The sequence below is a fragment of the Gymnogyps californianus genome, chromosome 2 (assembly GCF_018139145.2).
Source record: "Gymnogyps californianus isolate 813 chromosome 2, ASM1813914v2, whole genome shotgun sequence".
In the NCBI taxonomy this organism is placed as follows: domain Eukaryota; kingdom Metazoa; phylum Chordata; class Aves; order Accipitriformes; family Cathartidae; genus Gymnogyps; species Gymnogyps californianus.
The window spans coordinates 27,601,221-27,617,132 of NC_059472.1; the positions used below are offsets into that span (position 1 = coordinate 27,601,221).

The 15,912-nt window shown below is 41.2% G+C and overlaps 1 protein-coding gene across 1 annotated transcript in view; it reads right to left on the reverse strand.

The window, feature by feature from the left end:
- NECAB1 (N-terminal EF-hand calcium binding protein 1) overlaps positions 1-7,397 on the reverse strand; it is a 56,042-nt gene extending 48,645 nt beyond the window's left edge. Inside the window, exons 1-2 of the mRNA XM_050915670.1 lie at positions 7,394-7,397; positions 5,783-5,891 (exon numbers count right to left, since the gene is read on the reverse strand). Of these exons, the coding sequence (XP_050771627.1) occupies positions 5,783-5,891; positions 7,394-7,397 (113 nt within the window). The remainder of the gene's footprint in view (positions 1-5,782; positions 5,892-7,393) is intronic.
- Positions 7,398-15,912: the final 8,515 nt, after the last annotated feature.

Here is a 15,912-nt window from a genome sequence, read left to right on the forward strand (position 1 = left end):
GATGTACTGAGGAAAGATCCTTAGCTAATGCAAATTTTCAGTAAAAGCAATGATCTGCCCTGAATGAATAACCTGTACTTTAGGGTCTAGACAAATTGTAAATATAAATTCATCCTGGCATAATGAACTCCTATTCAACCTATCTCTTGGAAACTTTATGCAGTGGTAACTAATTCCTACTCATCTTTTTTCCTGGTGATTATGGTCACTGCAGTACCAACTGACGGCTCTTTTACTTTGTAAAAAGATAACACCTGTCTGCACCACATGGCAAGGTGCAGAGATCGTAGTTAGGCAGACACAACCTTAATTACTGGGAAGTTAAACCTCCTATTATTTGCCCTGCTATCACATTGAAAATAGTAATTGCTCATTTTAGCAGTCTCCCATAGCCTATCTGCTTTGTAACAGGTATGTTACATTAGCTTGGCTTGGTCTCTTTAAAAGTCAATAATCTTCTACATCTCTCTTCAACAAGACTGACATTAGGACTCGTGTAACAGGGGTTTTTAATACCTGGTTAATTTAATTCCCTTAAAAGTGTTAAGCCAGTGTAAGTCTTTTACGCTTTGAACATTTTTTGAAAGATTGCTGCAGCAGAGCTGAGAAGGGAATTCAGATTTCCTGAGCTTGTGGCCCATGGATATCACCCCAAGGCCACCTCTTCTTTTTTATCTTCAGGCTTTGAAGTACAGGGACTCATGCACACAGACAGTGAGGTTTTGAATGCTGGCAGAGCTAAAAGATTTAATGCAGGTGGAAACCACCCAAAGTCTGCTCTTGTGACAAGCTGGGTATAAAATCTTGAGATACTCCAAGAAATGATCTAGTGGATCATGACATGCTTCCCTAGCCATCTGTCCTACACATTTACGTGTAGTGTAATTCACTGCATAATCTCAATGCTTACAAAATATTTCTGGCATAGGGAGCTAGAGTCTGCATTTTGTAAATAGTAAAGTGAAGCAGAGAGAAGATAAATGATTTGCCCAGAGTTTGACAGAGTCTGTATTTTAACTGGATAAGAGAAACAAAATAATCTGTGCAAATCTTCTCCTACTAGATATACAACTGAGTAGAATTTCTCACCCTCCCCTACTAAAAACCAGCCATAAACTACTTGGGAATTACAGGCACAAACCATGATTTTCATTTCATTCCCTTGGGTAATTTGCAAGTGAAAACATCACAAAATAGGTGGCTTGGGGATTGTTTGATACGTACATGGTTCTCCTAAAGCTTACATTACAAAACTTTCCAAGGTTCAATGAACATTTTGCTACTTTGTTACCCAGCTGGTTAATTTGAGACATTTTACATAATCTGCCCTTTTCAGCAAATGCCAGTGAGTAAAGATTTTGCCTCCTCATTATATCTGCTTCATGAGATTTTTGCTGGAAAGCTATACTAACAAGGAATTTCTATTATACTGTCCAAGCTGTCTCTCTTTGCTATATCCATCTGATATTTGGCATGCTCCATCTTGCTGCCTGCCTGATGACAGGGTTCTCAAATGATTTCAAAAGTGCTAAGGGAAAGCCTTTAAAATGTATTTGCCTCTGTTAAAGATCAAGCAGTGTAGAATACTTTTCAGCTGCAAATTCAGGCACTAAGCCTTTTATCAGTTAAAGACTTCATGAAAAATCATACTCAAAAAGCTTCTTGTTGCTGTTTTAAATCTAAGCTTTAAGCATGTTTTCGTATTATTTAATCTAGGTTCTACTCTATAACAAGTGTTAACCAGTCAATAGACAGCACCTTTTCTTCTGGTTGGAAAAGGTAATTTAGTAGGTTTCCTTAGTCTTCCACCTGTTCAATTCCCTGAAATACATGAAAATATGATCCTTCACAGTACGTATTCTCTGTGACTTTTGTGCCCTGCTTTTTGCCAGGCTTTTCTTGGACAGTGAGAATGATCTCTCTCTCAGATGGCTGCTGTGCCAGTTTCATTACCTGTTCTCAGCTAATACCTGTAGCATTCCACAAAGTCGCACCTATTCTTCAGGTATGCCTAACTCCCAGGAGGAAAAACGTAATGTTATTCTCACTTTTCTATATATTTTTCAGGTCCAAATATTCTCTGCTAAAGAGAAAGAGGTTTACAAATAATAAAAAATTTACAGATAAAAATATTTTACAAATTAAAAAAAAGCTTTACAAATAAAAAGAAAGGAAATATAGATGTAGAACATCTATTTTTTTTCTTAGAAATCTTACATAGTCATTGAGGATATTTGCCCTTATCAGGATGCTCCCTGACAAATGCAGACAAATGGAATCATGTTAAAATAAAACCATTCTCATGCAGATATGTGGTACACATGCGGAAGTCCAAAGCTGTATGAATGAGTCTTTGGCTCTGAAATGAGTCTTTGGCTCTGGGTTAAAAATTTGCGTGAAGGCCCTTAATCTGCTAAGCAAATTCCCATGGTGTTCTAAGAAGCATGTGATTCATTTTGCTAGGATTAGGTAGACTGCATGCATTGTATTTGTTGAAGATCATATTTGTTTCTCAGTCTTTGCCGCTGATTTTAAGAAACCTGAGAAAATTAAAATGTTACACTTATTTCTTCTGTACACAGTACCTATTTATTTAGCAGTATTTCTGCAACCTGCTGCTTTGAATTTATAGCACATAAGTACTTTTGACAAATTAGGGAAATATGGGAAGTTAGGGAAATAATGACAGCCTTCTCTTCTTATGATAAGAGATAACATGTTTATATTGCTGCTTCTCCTGTGTTGTCTGTTAAGGAGAATGATACATCTGGGAAACCTGTTTCTCTGTCTTTGTTGCATCCTAGTACCAAGAGTTTTCAACACAGGATAGTTTACTGGATGCTTTAGGATGGCCTTGGGATTAGGAGTCCAATTCCATACTTCCATTTTGTGCTGGCTTAAATCTCATGATTCTGGGGAGGTTATGCCTGAAACATAAGTAAGATCAGAGCTAAAAAACAAATCCACAGAGTTATTTAGGCATTTACTCCTAGGGGATATATTCCTCTGTTTGTATGAATTAGGTGCCTATGTAAGTGCTTTTAGGACTGCAGAGAACAGATCTAAAAGAGGATTCCTAACTGTAGGCATTTCATGGCTCCATATAATCACACAGACAATAATGCTCATGAACAGTACGTCATGCATGTTTATAAAAAAGCAACCAAGCTCTTAAGACAGCAAAGAAATGTGGTTCTGCATATAGACTGTATATTTAAATGGCTTGAAATAAGCAACACTTTGAATAGTTAATATCTGAATTCATTTAACTTGATTTTTTACAAAAAAGATTTGTATATTGGCTAATGAAAACCTAGAAACTTTTTTCAAATTTTGATGTTTATCTTCCTGGACGTTATTCATAACAGATCATAAATTGAGATACATGTTCCCTAGCATACACTTGTACAATATTGATCAGATTTCAGACTTCAATTGATTTGCTTCTTCATACTTTCTGGAAAAGGTGAAGTGGTTTAATAATTCCATCTAGACTGGAGGGATGCAAAATTTGTAAGGAGAGAGAATATATTCATTAGACTAGCTCATAATGGTGGAAAAAATGGACGAGGCCTTCAGTGAGGCTTCTTCAGAAGAATGAGCTTTGAGATGGTTCCCAAAAAAGCCCTCAACTGGACTTCTAGGCCTTCTGCTGCAAGGGTAGTTGTCATGTCAATGGCCAGCATCACACCTGGTCATTGACAGACCACCAGGGTGATGGGCCTTGGGTGGGTTGGCATTTGGGGCTAGTGATACACAACTGTCATGGCAATTGGGTATTTGCAGAGGAGGACTGGCAGAAGCTGAGAAAGAGGGGAACAAGGAGAGGCACAATGCTGTGACACAGACATCCAAAGGGAAAAAGCCATACGAGAGTCACTGTCAGGAAGAACTGGCCAAGGGGAAAGGCCTGTCTGGAGCTACCTGGGGTGATGTGCAAGTCCTAAAGTATTAAGGTGATTGCCAAATTCATGTGTCTGAGGAACAAGGCTACTAATATCTCACTGTTAGTGTCTGGATGTTCACAAAGTAGATGAATTACAAAATCACAGCCTGTTGGTTTTGTTTCCCAGTGGAAGGTAAAAAACCCAGAGACACAGTGGAGTTCGGCATTGGATGAGATAAGGTCCTGTTACACTGCTCCCACCTTTTCTTACAGTAAACATAGGAAGCAGGGCTGTGATAGCATCTTAATACTTGTTGGTCCACTGTATGCAGCTGAGAAAAGCAATACTGACTTATTGTGTACTCACTCTTTGCAACCAGAACTACAACCCACACCATGATTACTACATGATGTCTTCATAACCTCTTAGCAAAAGCAATAAACGGCCTCTCCTCAGGACCTTCTCTATCACAGGAATGGTCCGATTTAAAATCCCCTAGCTTAGTAACACACTCCTAATTAACAGTAAATGGGAGACCTGCTGTGAATAACTGCTGACGGCCAGAATGCAAATAAAAAGGAAATTCATCCTCTTCAGTCATAAAATCATAGGATGGATGAGGTTGGAATGGACCTCTAGAAGTCATCTGGTCCAACCCCCCTGCTCAAGCTGGGCCATCTACAGCCAGTTGCCCAGGACCATATCCAGACGGCTTTTGAATATCTCCAAGGATGGAGACTCCACAATCTCTGTGGGCAGCCTGTGCTAGTACCTGGTCACCCTTACAGTAAAAAAGTGTTTCCTGATGTTCAGAGGGAACCTCCTGTGTTTGGGTTTGTGCCCATTGCCTCTGGTCCTGTCACTGGGCACCACTGAAAAGAGCCTGGCTCCTTCCTCTTTGCATCTTCCTTTGAGGTAATTATATACGTTGATGAGGTCCCCCTGAGCCTTCTCTTCTCCAGGCTGAACAGTCCCAGCTCTCGCAGCCTTTCCTCTTATGTGAGGTGCACCAGTCCCTTAATTATCTTTGTGGCCCTTCATTGGATTCTCTCCAGTATGTCATGCCTCTCTCATACTGAGGAGCCCAGAACTGGACCCAGCACTCCAGGTGTGGCCTCACCAGTGCTGAGTAGAGGGGAAGGATCACCTCCCTTGACCTGCTGGCAATACTTTGTCTAATGCAGCCCAGAATACCATTTGCCTTCTTTGCTGCAAGGGCATATTGTTAGCTCATGTTCAACTTGGTGTCCACCCCATGTCCTTTTCTGCCAAGCTGCTTTCCAGCATATATTGGTGCATGGGGTTGCTCCTCCCCAGGTGCAGGACTTTGCAGTTCTCCTTGTTGAACTTCATGAAGTTCCTGTCAGCTCATTTCCCTGTGGCCTTGTTAAGCCCAACCGTAATGGGGATATCCAAACAGCCTAAGTGAGAGCACCAACACAATTACCATGCCAGCACCAGACAGGATGGCTTCTTCTGCTCTTTACTACATATGATTTCTTCATTTATTTTTTTCCCTGCTCAACATCTGGTCCAAGTATTCATCTCACGTAATGAATCAGCGAAGCAGGATCAAGAACCGAGGAACTCATACTTAAGCCTGAAGGAAGCCACAGCTCCTTTTCCTTACTATCATGGGTGGGGAACACAGAAGGCATCCAGTTTCCACCCTGTATTCTCAGTGCCCAAATCACATTTATTGGAACATGCAGGTATTTCTACAAAGCTTAGAAACACTTCACTTGTACAGTTTAGAGCCATATGACACAGCCTAGCTTCCCTGAAGCAGCTTTCTTCTTAGCCTTGTTTTCTTGTTTTCTAAAATCAGCCTGATGTCTTTTTTCCATTCTCAGGTACAGAGAGAAGCACTGTAATTGTATGAAGGGGACACTTACTCAGTATTGTGTGTATCAATGGTGTGAAAAAGTTCATGCAGTTCTTCTCCACTCAGAACTCCGTCAGCAAAGTAAGCTTTGAATTCATCAAAGGACAGTTTTCCATCATCTGAAACAATGAAGAAATGGAAAGTGCCTTAAGTTTCATTTATGGTTTTGCTTGTTTACTTCATGCAGTAGAAGAGGAAACTATTAAAAACCTCTAGCTCTTCAGATTAAATGTTGAAACTTTACATATTTGATCAAGACACATAAAGAACATGATGCTAAATGCAGCAGCTGTTGTATCAGAGTTCTCAGTTTGCCTGGTAACTCTGTTCTTCCTCCTTATCTTTTAAGCAAAGTTAGTTTGGTTTTGGTAAGTCTCTACTGACAAACACATCAATACAGTCCTGTCTTTGCCCTGATCCCATTCCCTGTGGCTTCTCCCCATCCTGCCCAACGCTTCCCATACTTGCTCCCTGCTCATGTCCTCGCCTCTGCATGGAAGATCAGTGACTTCCTGAGACTGAGTGGGACAGAGAAAATCCAGGAAAACGCAAAAGCAAACATTTGTTGAAGGCACATGTTAGTTCAATGAAAATTTCTTCAGCTATATAAAGCTATCTATTTCCCTTTCCTTTTCCTCTTCTTTCTTTCCTCTGCTCCCTGCCTCCCACATGGGAGACTGAGACGCAAGTGTACCATTCAATAGCAGCAGGGATCTGACTCTGGCTCTCCTCTCTAGCTAAGGACACTAATCAATACACTGCACTGGTTTGCAGCATTTTGATTCTCTCTTTCTTCATAAAATACATCTTTCTCAAAAAGCTCTATGCTTGGTGTGTAATTAACAAAATAAATTTTAAAAAATTTGACTTTCATAAAACAGGAAGCCAGCTTTGTGTCCTCTTCCACTGGAAAGAATTTCAGCTCATTTTCTTGGTCAGCATAGAAAACAATAAATTTCTATTTGCCAGCATGTAATTCATCTGGAGATTACACCAAAATATAGGAATGAGAAAACTGGTTTGGACATATATCAGAAGTCAGTAAAAATCCTCAGATGGATTTTCAGATACAGTTTGAATTGGCCATTTAATATACAGTGAAGCCCAACTGTGAAGAAGTTGACTTTATTTTCTAAGTATCTGCTGTTCTCATTTGTTTGGGACAAAAACAATCATCACCACATGGGTCCTGATCATCATCAATAACATGTTCATGTAGTTAGGAAGTGTCTGCAGGACTAATGGGACTCAGAGGGAGGGGAAGTACCATATGATAACATTTAGAAGAACAGTAATGGGATGTACATTAATTCAAGAGGAGAAAGTCCTTATTACAATCTCTACTACATTATTTCGTGGAATCTGTTTCATCTGTTTCTTAAGTTAGCTTTAATTATAGCAAGCCCTTGACTACATGAGGCAAAATCCTTGAGATGAGATGTGTTAAGAAGATTAATTCATCTGATATTTTCAGGATGTTACCACTTCAGATGATTGAGGCTCTATCCTCCTTTTGTCAGATCAAATTCTGCACAACCATCAATGCTTTCTAAAGGGATTCCAATAACTACTATAGCATTTCATTGAAGAAGGGATTGTACTTGTATCTTACCTCACTTACGCATGTCTGATAATCCCAGAGAAGTTGCTACACTGCAGATTTTCCATGCCTTTTTTTTTTTTTAATTAGTGATGTCAGAAATGGATAAAATGCGCTGCAATTTGGACAGCCTGGACCACCCATAGGGTGGCTGTGGCTGCAGTGACAGAAGTGGCAGACTTAGGCTATTTTCTGGTTTGGAAAGTAGAACTCTGGGGTGCAAGGAGCATTAGACTTTGTTAACTGTGACCTCTAATCATATCACAATGACTATTTAAACAACATATGACAATCAGCACAACTAATTTTTTCCTGAGTATATGATTCAAGGCTGAGGAGAAGGAAACAATTAAAGGAAGATATGTAAGATAATTCTGCATGCTGAAATGACCTAGAGCCTGGATGGGGCTTTGAATGACATTGTATAGAAGGTGATGTGAGAAACCAACCAATGCTTGTCAGCAGGATGTTAAAAAAATGAAAGAAAGAAGTCTGTAAATGGAGAGCTGACCCCACAGAAGTCCACGAAATTTCATCAGGGATCCCTCAGCAACAGCTGACATTTGCTTCTGTCCTGAAGAACAACTGTCCTCTTTCCTTTGCTGTACATGACTTCAGAAGAAGTGCATGGGTCAGGATGAGGCAAATCCGTAACTTCATTAAAACAGTTAGGGCAATTTTTTCCTCTTTGACTAGTGTGGTGAGTTTTAAACGCAAGACTGATAATCAGCAAACAAAAGCCAAAGACAGAAGATCCACCTCCTGCTTTTATTTAGAAGAAGTTTGAATGGTTAAATGGTAGTTAAGCAATAATTTGGCTAAACTGATTGAGCCTTTGCATGAAGCATAAAGAATATTTTCAGAGCCTAACACTTCATAACTCTGTTTTGGGTAGCACTAAATTTAAGTTCACATGTCTCTTTCTCTTCCTTCAGTAACATACTGAATCACTCATAGGGCACTAAACAACTGTAGACAACAAGACTAAGATGTCCTAAGCACCAGACTAATCTACAACATATTGTGGCCTAATTTTATAGTGGTGAAGAATCTATTATAAAGGCAGTATCTGAATCTTGTAACTACATTCTGTACTACAGAATGCAGATTTGAAGAGTATAGCTGAGGAGTTTCCTCACTCTTTTACTTGCTATTATTTCATAATTTCTTTGACTTGAATATATGGCTTCAAATATGTAATCTTCAAGAGGTTTCAAAATTGTACAAATTAAATGTCTGCTTCAACAAAAACATTTTGAAATGTTTACTATGAAAAGACAGATTGTAGCTGGAGATAATCATCATTACGATCAAAATAAAATGTCAAGATCTACAAGAGCTAAAAAGCAAGATGGCACAATACTGTGTTGAAGGTAGGCGATTTTCTTTGACAGAGCTGCCATGATTACCTAATTGAGAATCTAAATACATCTGCCATTTGGCACTGGTTATAGAGAAGGAATATCAAATATTGAACGTGTTGAAACAAACTTCTTTTCACAGCTATGGTTCCTTTGGCTCATACAGATACAATCGATTGTTTAATCAAACTGCCTCTGCAGCTTTAGCCTTTGCTGGGAAGGGTGATTTGCATGCAAGTTATACACATACTCAAGAAACTAGTGATTTTTGGCAACTTTCCTGAGATAAACATATTATGAGTTTACTCATAGAACAGTCTGGGTATGACACAAAACCTGAAACATCTGTCTGTTTATCTCTGTTCTTCAGGATCATTGGCTTTACATCAGCCCAGAAAATCAATGATCTGCCAACAGTCAGATTGGGCACTTTAGCTATTTTCTTTAAATTTTATCATCCAAGAGCAGACATTGCCTTTTGCTTCATTGCTATTTATTCTCAATAACATTTTGAATGTTATTGACATTGACTGACACATCACTGAGCTTGTTGCTGGCAAAACCCAAGGAGGTTTGAACCTATTTGGTTACTTACAGATTTCATACAGTTACATTTACTGAAAAAAGCTCTGATTCTCCAGGGCATTTCTCTGATTTTGTATGAGTGTAACTGTTTTGCTAATGCAGCTGGGGACTCAGCCACCAGTGGCCCAGGCCACTCCTGTGCTTCCTCAGTGCTCAGATGAAGCTCAGACCCAAGCCCTAACAAGTGCTCCTTGTGCTGTTTAATTGAAGACACGTTTGCCTAGCCAGGTTTTTTTTTCAACTGTCAAGAATGGCTTTTATTTTAAAGGCTGTGTTACGTATCCTCAGCACTGCCTCCCTGGGGCACACCTGACTGCCCTTGGAGCATCCAGATAAATACTGTCTGGTTTAAGTGCTTCAGAGCAGCTGAGCAGAAACCTCTATTATAGATGCTTCAATCCTTGCCACTGGCAAAGCGACAGGGGATGGATGATTCATGAAGGACAAACTTCTCTGAAGCCATGCATCCCTCAGACAAATCAACCTTCAGCAGCTTTTGCCTTGGCAACGTTATCTCAAAGAAGCTGTTTTGCAAGACTTGCTTGCTTTCATGTTTCTTCTCTGACGTCTTTCAAAAGCAGGGTTTCTTCAAAAACAGGCACAGTTGCCCGTCCTCCTTGAAGCCAAAACACTCATGACTGGCAGACAAAAATATAAACAATAAAATGAATCTCCCCATGTAGCACTTGCAAGTTTAGAAATATTTTTACACGGTGTTTTACGGGAGCCTTCCGTCCGGTTACAGTTGCATTCTTACATTTATTTCAGTAAAATTCACCTCTCTGTTGAATACATATTTTTATGTGTAAAATAGGCGCAAGTGGTATCCCCCAGCCAGTCTGCTCCAGAAATACTAGTCATCTCCAGGACACATTTTGGATAGCTTATGACTTCAATAGACAACAGCATATCTGATGAAGGAAAGCCACACACATACTCTCTTTTTGAGTTGAAAGATGACTTCAGTGAGTGAAAATATATCAAGCAAATAATGAACAAGGGCACGTATATATTTGGAGTCTATGTGCCCAAAGACGATGGCAAATGGTGAGTCTGCAGCCAGTGAAGGAAGTTATGGTGATGTAGAGGAGCAGGATGTGTCACAAAGATGCCAGCAAATGCTGGAGGGCAACAAAACAGCTTCCATTCTCACCTATTTCGGGCTTCTTGTTAGGACCGTGAGCCTTTCCTAGCAGTTAAACATGCCTGCGGGCTCCACGGAGGACCACCAAAGCAGTCTTCCCATAGCAGGAGCCACATCAGATGGAGCTCGTATGGCTGAATGGCAGCCCTAGGGCTTATGGTAATTGGAAGAGCCACATGGAAGACCTTATGGCGATCAGAGGGAAAAACCCCACTGGGCTAAAGCTCATCCTGGGGTTCACCTTGGTGGGATGGGATTTGGACAGCAGAGCTCATGGCACTGTGCCAGCCCAACCAGACGGTGCCCAGCCTGCCTCCAGGCTGGCAACGTGCACACTGCCAGGGCAGTTGGGTTATTTAGGGTCTGGGGCTCTACGAGCACAGTCCTCTGCCCTTGTAGCGCAAAAGTTAGCAAAGGGAGAAGAGATAACAACAAGAGAAACCAATAAATAGAAAAATCCTCTGTGGCAGAAAGTGTTTATTCCCCAGGAAGGTACAACAGGGACTAGGAAACAACAGTGCTCAAAATGAAGCAGTCACTTCTGCCATGGGAAAGGCAAGGGCCAAAAACACAGCCCCATCCAGGCCCTCACACTTCTCAATGGGAGCTGACTTCCTAAATCCCTCATGGGAGTTGTGACACCCCTTTATGGCTTTTTGAAATCTGGCTGCCTTTGAAGAACTTAAAGCCTTGAAGTGCCTCACTCAGGCCATAGTCTCCTGCATGGCTGAAGCAAACACAGCAGGAAGGCAGTGCAAACGTGGGTCCTCCTCCCAGCTCACCTGTTCCCAGGGACCTGCTGTGTGACTTGCCTTTTTGGAAGACACTGATAGTCCATACTTGCTGTAAAAGGTTTGGATCAGAGCACTTGAGTGCTAAAAGATATTGCCCTATACACAGAGAAAACGAGGTAGTGGGGGACGACGACACATGACAACAGACACGGATGGACTGAACCAGATGCAAAAAGTTGAAAAAAACCTGATTTATTGGCATACAGCACATTGGAAGCAGACCAAGGAAGAGCTGCCAAAATAATAAATTTCAGTGTGCCAAAGCATATGCTGATAATATCCACTAGGTCCCAGGCATAAGGTGTTACATAAGAAAAAGCACAGACATAGGCTGAAGCTTTAAAGATTCTGGGCAAATGCATTAAGCTTTCATTGTCTCTGATCTGTATCAAGTGTTGATATAACCAGAAATAATAATTTTGAGCCATTATTCCAGCTGTTATGCTGGAAAAGCTTAGCACATGTAACCAAGTGGTCCCAAGGGGACTAGGCTAACAGAGAGAGGGTTTAGGTTTAAAAGTAGGCATTTTGTCTTTATAGAAATAATAACGTTTGGAATCTGGAGTGCAGAGTCCAGCCCTGCAGCACCTGAAGGACCCAGGGAGGTGGGATGGGGAATCCCACCCCAGGCAGAGCCTGGGCTCTGACACAGGAGCCGGGGTGGTGTCTGCAGTGGATCCAGATGGTCAGGAAGCAAACAGCAGCGTGGTGAGAGTCCCTGGAGGCTGTGCTGCAAGGGTTTTGCCTTAGAAATCCATTTTACCAGTACTGATCGAATAATTTGGGAGCTCAAATCAGCAATGCTGCAGTTCAGAGAATTTCTGTGCTCTGGCACCAATTTAGAATATATGTTCTGTAAAGTCATGCAGTAAACGTATAGCTCAAACGCGGCCACTATGATGTTAAGACCTGGCCCTTCTGGGTATCATGGCGCATAGAGCTTCCCCAAGGGATTTCTGCACATAGCTGTTTTTCTCAAGGAGGGGCACACAAGAGCTGGGTCACCCTGTCATGGTGTGACATACCTGGCCAGTTCATGTGTATGGAGGGGAGAGCCCATGCACTGGTGCAGCTGCCACCGCACAGCACTGCTGGGGGCAGTCTATGGGCTAGCTGAAGACCTCATGAGATGCCAAGACGTTGTGGACCTAGATTAGGAGATACTGGCCGAGGAAAAAATGCTGAAATCAGGGACTTGGCATGCCTTGCTTTGGTGTAACTCTAAAACTTTTCTTGAAAAAAAGGTTAATCCCGTAAGTGGTGATCTTCAGAGATCCTCCAGGCCAACTCTGATGGTTCACATTACGGTGATTCAAGAGATCCCCTTCCTGAGGTGCTTCCCTTGCCTCTCCCAGGCATATTCACTCAGTCCTCTGGGGTGGCTTAAATTAGCACGCTGGGCTACAAGCTAGAGCCACTGAGAAGTAGTCACCATCTGAGGACTGCTGTAGTGAGGCAGCTCTAAGCCTGCCAGAGCTCACCTGGAGACACGTGAGCAGATGCAGCTGGTAGAAGACTCACCTGCAAAGTCAGTGTTTGTCCTGCAATGGCACTGTCAATAAATAATGAATATGAAAACACCTAGTTTGATCTCTGCAAAACTGACACTAGAGCGAGCGTTGTGAGATTTCCTCTTGATCATTGTACAGGTGCAGTTTGGTGGCTTTTTGGTTATTCTGTGGAAATCTTGTTGGGTGACTCAAATGTGTATGCTCCGTGAATCAGTCCCTTTGGTCACTGACACCAGTGGAAGCTACAGGATGCTACTGCTGCACTCTGTTGCCTTATTTTAAAGAGTCCTTTATTTATGACCTGAAGGTTTTTTGTCGGGCTAATGTTCGCATAGTTTTAGAGCTGGTCTGAAATCCCCAGGCCACTGCAATCAACAACAATTTTGCTACTGCTGGAGTGCCGTGTGTTTTACAGAGGGCACCGGGGGACTTTTCGTATATAATTTCTTATGCTAAAGGCAGGTGAGAAGATACTGTTAGTATTATCATGCTATACAGTTTTATTAAAAGTGTGATGTCCCTGCTCTGTATCATGGACATCAGGGGGTGCAGAATGAAGACATGACACAATGAGAAGATAAGTCTTATCTGACTGTATTTTTCATTTTACAGATTCTAGTTCAATGAAATTATAAAAAACACATTTTAGAGGGGGGAAAAAAAGGCTTTCAGTGAGTGCTTATTTGAAATGTCAGAGAAAAAATGAAACCAAACATAAATGCGCTGGTTCTGGCATTAATAATATTTTGTTGCTGGTTTGTTCTGGGTGTTTGATATTCAGGTTTGGCCATCTCTGGAGCTTTAGTCTTGCTTTGTTTAGTCAATTTTTTGATTCTCCCTCATTTGGTCGCAGTCATTCCTGACTGCCTGCAGCATACTGTTTACTGTGCTCCTTACAGTTAAGGCTTTTTTTTTTTTTTGGAAAGTCTCTGCTTCTATAGCAGATATTACCTACGGTGTTTTCAAATATCTTCCTCTTAGGAGCTTTAAGAATGTTTGAGATATAGCTTGTACTCAGTGCTTTTTCATAACAACTGACTTGTATTTGCAAATCAATGACAGCATCTATATATATAGACTATCTTTTCTAAACCTGTCATATTAGAGCTGCCCTTTTTAGTTAACTCCTGCTTGGAGCTGATCCGAGGGTTTGGGGGCAGAAGCTGTAAGTTTGGAACAAGGCCATAATCAAATACCAGTTCTAAACTTGTAGAGGCAAGAGAGACAGCTGAGAGGTCCTCCTGGAGGACGTGGCTGGGGGTCACTATCTCCTCCATCCAGGTTTAATTGGACGGCTATTTCCACACTGAACAGTGCTAAGGGGAGTTTTAAACACCAGGGCACGCCATGTTCCCAGAGCAGGAGAGGAAGCTCATGCCTTAAAGGGTGATTATTGCGCTGGCACATATGCTCAGCAGCCTACAGCCAGGCAAGCACGCCACTGAGCTCAGTGTCATTCATTTCCACCTTCGTAAGAGAATAGACCTGAAGCAGCCAGGCTCCCCTCAAGAAAAAGCTGGAGATGATAAAGTAGAAAGGGAAGAGCAGCCCTCTTCTCCCACAGGAGGATGGGAAGAGAAATGACCCCCACCGTGATGCAGGCAAAGGCAGGGAACTGCTCTCCAGTTATTTTGTGGTACTCCCTGACTCTGGTCAGTGTTGAGCCATCAGTGTTGAAGTACCTTCCCTCAGCTGAAAGAAGACTGTTACTCTTGCAAGATCAAGAGTTGCATTCTCAGTGGATTATTACTTTTTTTCTTCTCCATTTTGACAGTCAGACCGTTTGTGATTGGATTTCTGCAACATAGTCTATATTTGAATTTCCTTTCCTGTGCTAACAGGAGGGAATTATAGCATGAGGCTATACTAATAGGGCACATGTGAAAGCTGCATGGTCAGAAAAGGCCCCAGGGTGACCTTTACCAACAACTGATAATCATTTCACTTGATTGCAAATCACTGCAAGGTTAATGGGGTGCCCTGTGTCCCTCTTAGCATATCAGAAGATAAGAGAGACACCTCATGCAGACAAGCAGGAGGATAAGTACATATAGGTGCTGCAGTCACATGTGTGTGGGACAATCATTGTTTCCTGTGAGATGAGAGAGGTAAAGAATTGTCTTGATTAGGAAAGACTGCATTTGGCAGTTCCAGTTTTCCATATTTCTTGTCCCTGCTGGCTAGGGACAAGACTTTACTTTTTGAGAGGAATTTAACGAGTTTGATTTTGTTTTAAATAGCAAAAGGAATGAAATAAATGAAGAACTTTCCTTTTAGCTGGAATTTTTCCAAATTAGGTTTCATTGAATGTATGGAGTTTTGTAAAGTAAACCTGACCAAAACTTCATTTTGACATGCACACTTGAAACTTCTCCTTTCCAAAAAGGTCAGTGTGCAACATCTCACCTTTATGAAATTGCTTTTTTTCCCTCAGGGTTTTCTGATGCTTTTGTCAATATTATGAATCATATATTTCTTAGAAATTAGATATTCCTTCCCTATGCCTTGTTCTCCCGCTAAGAAAATCACACGGCCTCTTCAGTTACGGGAGGAGTGTGGATCTGCTCCATACAGAGCGGAGCTGCTCAGCCATGAAATGAGAACTATAGATAGAGTTTATGAAGCTGATCTGCTTGTGGAAGCTGTGCATAGCTGATATTTCCAGAAACGGGAGGGTTACAGAATGATATACGTACCTGAGCTGGCAAAGAAAGAAGCCACCACCCCAAAAGAAACAACATTTTTACAGCTTCTTTCAAATAGGGGAATGACTGTTTGATAAAGGAATTTCTCAATTAAACCCAGCTGTCATAAATCATTGTAGTATTTTTGAGTAACAGCAGTTCAGCAGGATTTCTTGGCTCTTTTGATCTCTTATTTTATATTGTCTTTGCAAGAATAATTGTCTTCCCTTGTTGTGGAAGGCAAACCTGAAGTCCCACAGTCCCTAAATTCATAGTAAGAACACTATCTCCTATAATACTCCTATTTATCAGCTTGATCCACTTTTTTGGATGTATTTTCTTCTCGCTGTCAAGCAAGTATCTAGTAAGGTTTTTGATGATAAATTCTTTTGGAGTATTTTAATCTCGCAGAGAACGAATATGGCAGCTCTGAGAGAGTCCTATTAATAGTATATGGGTTA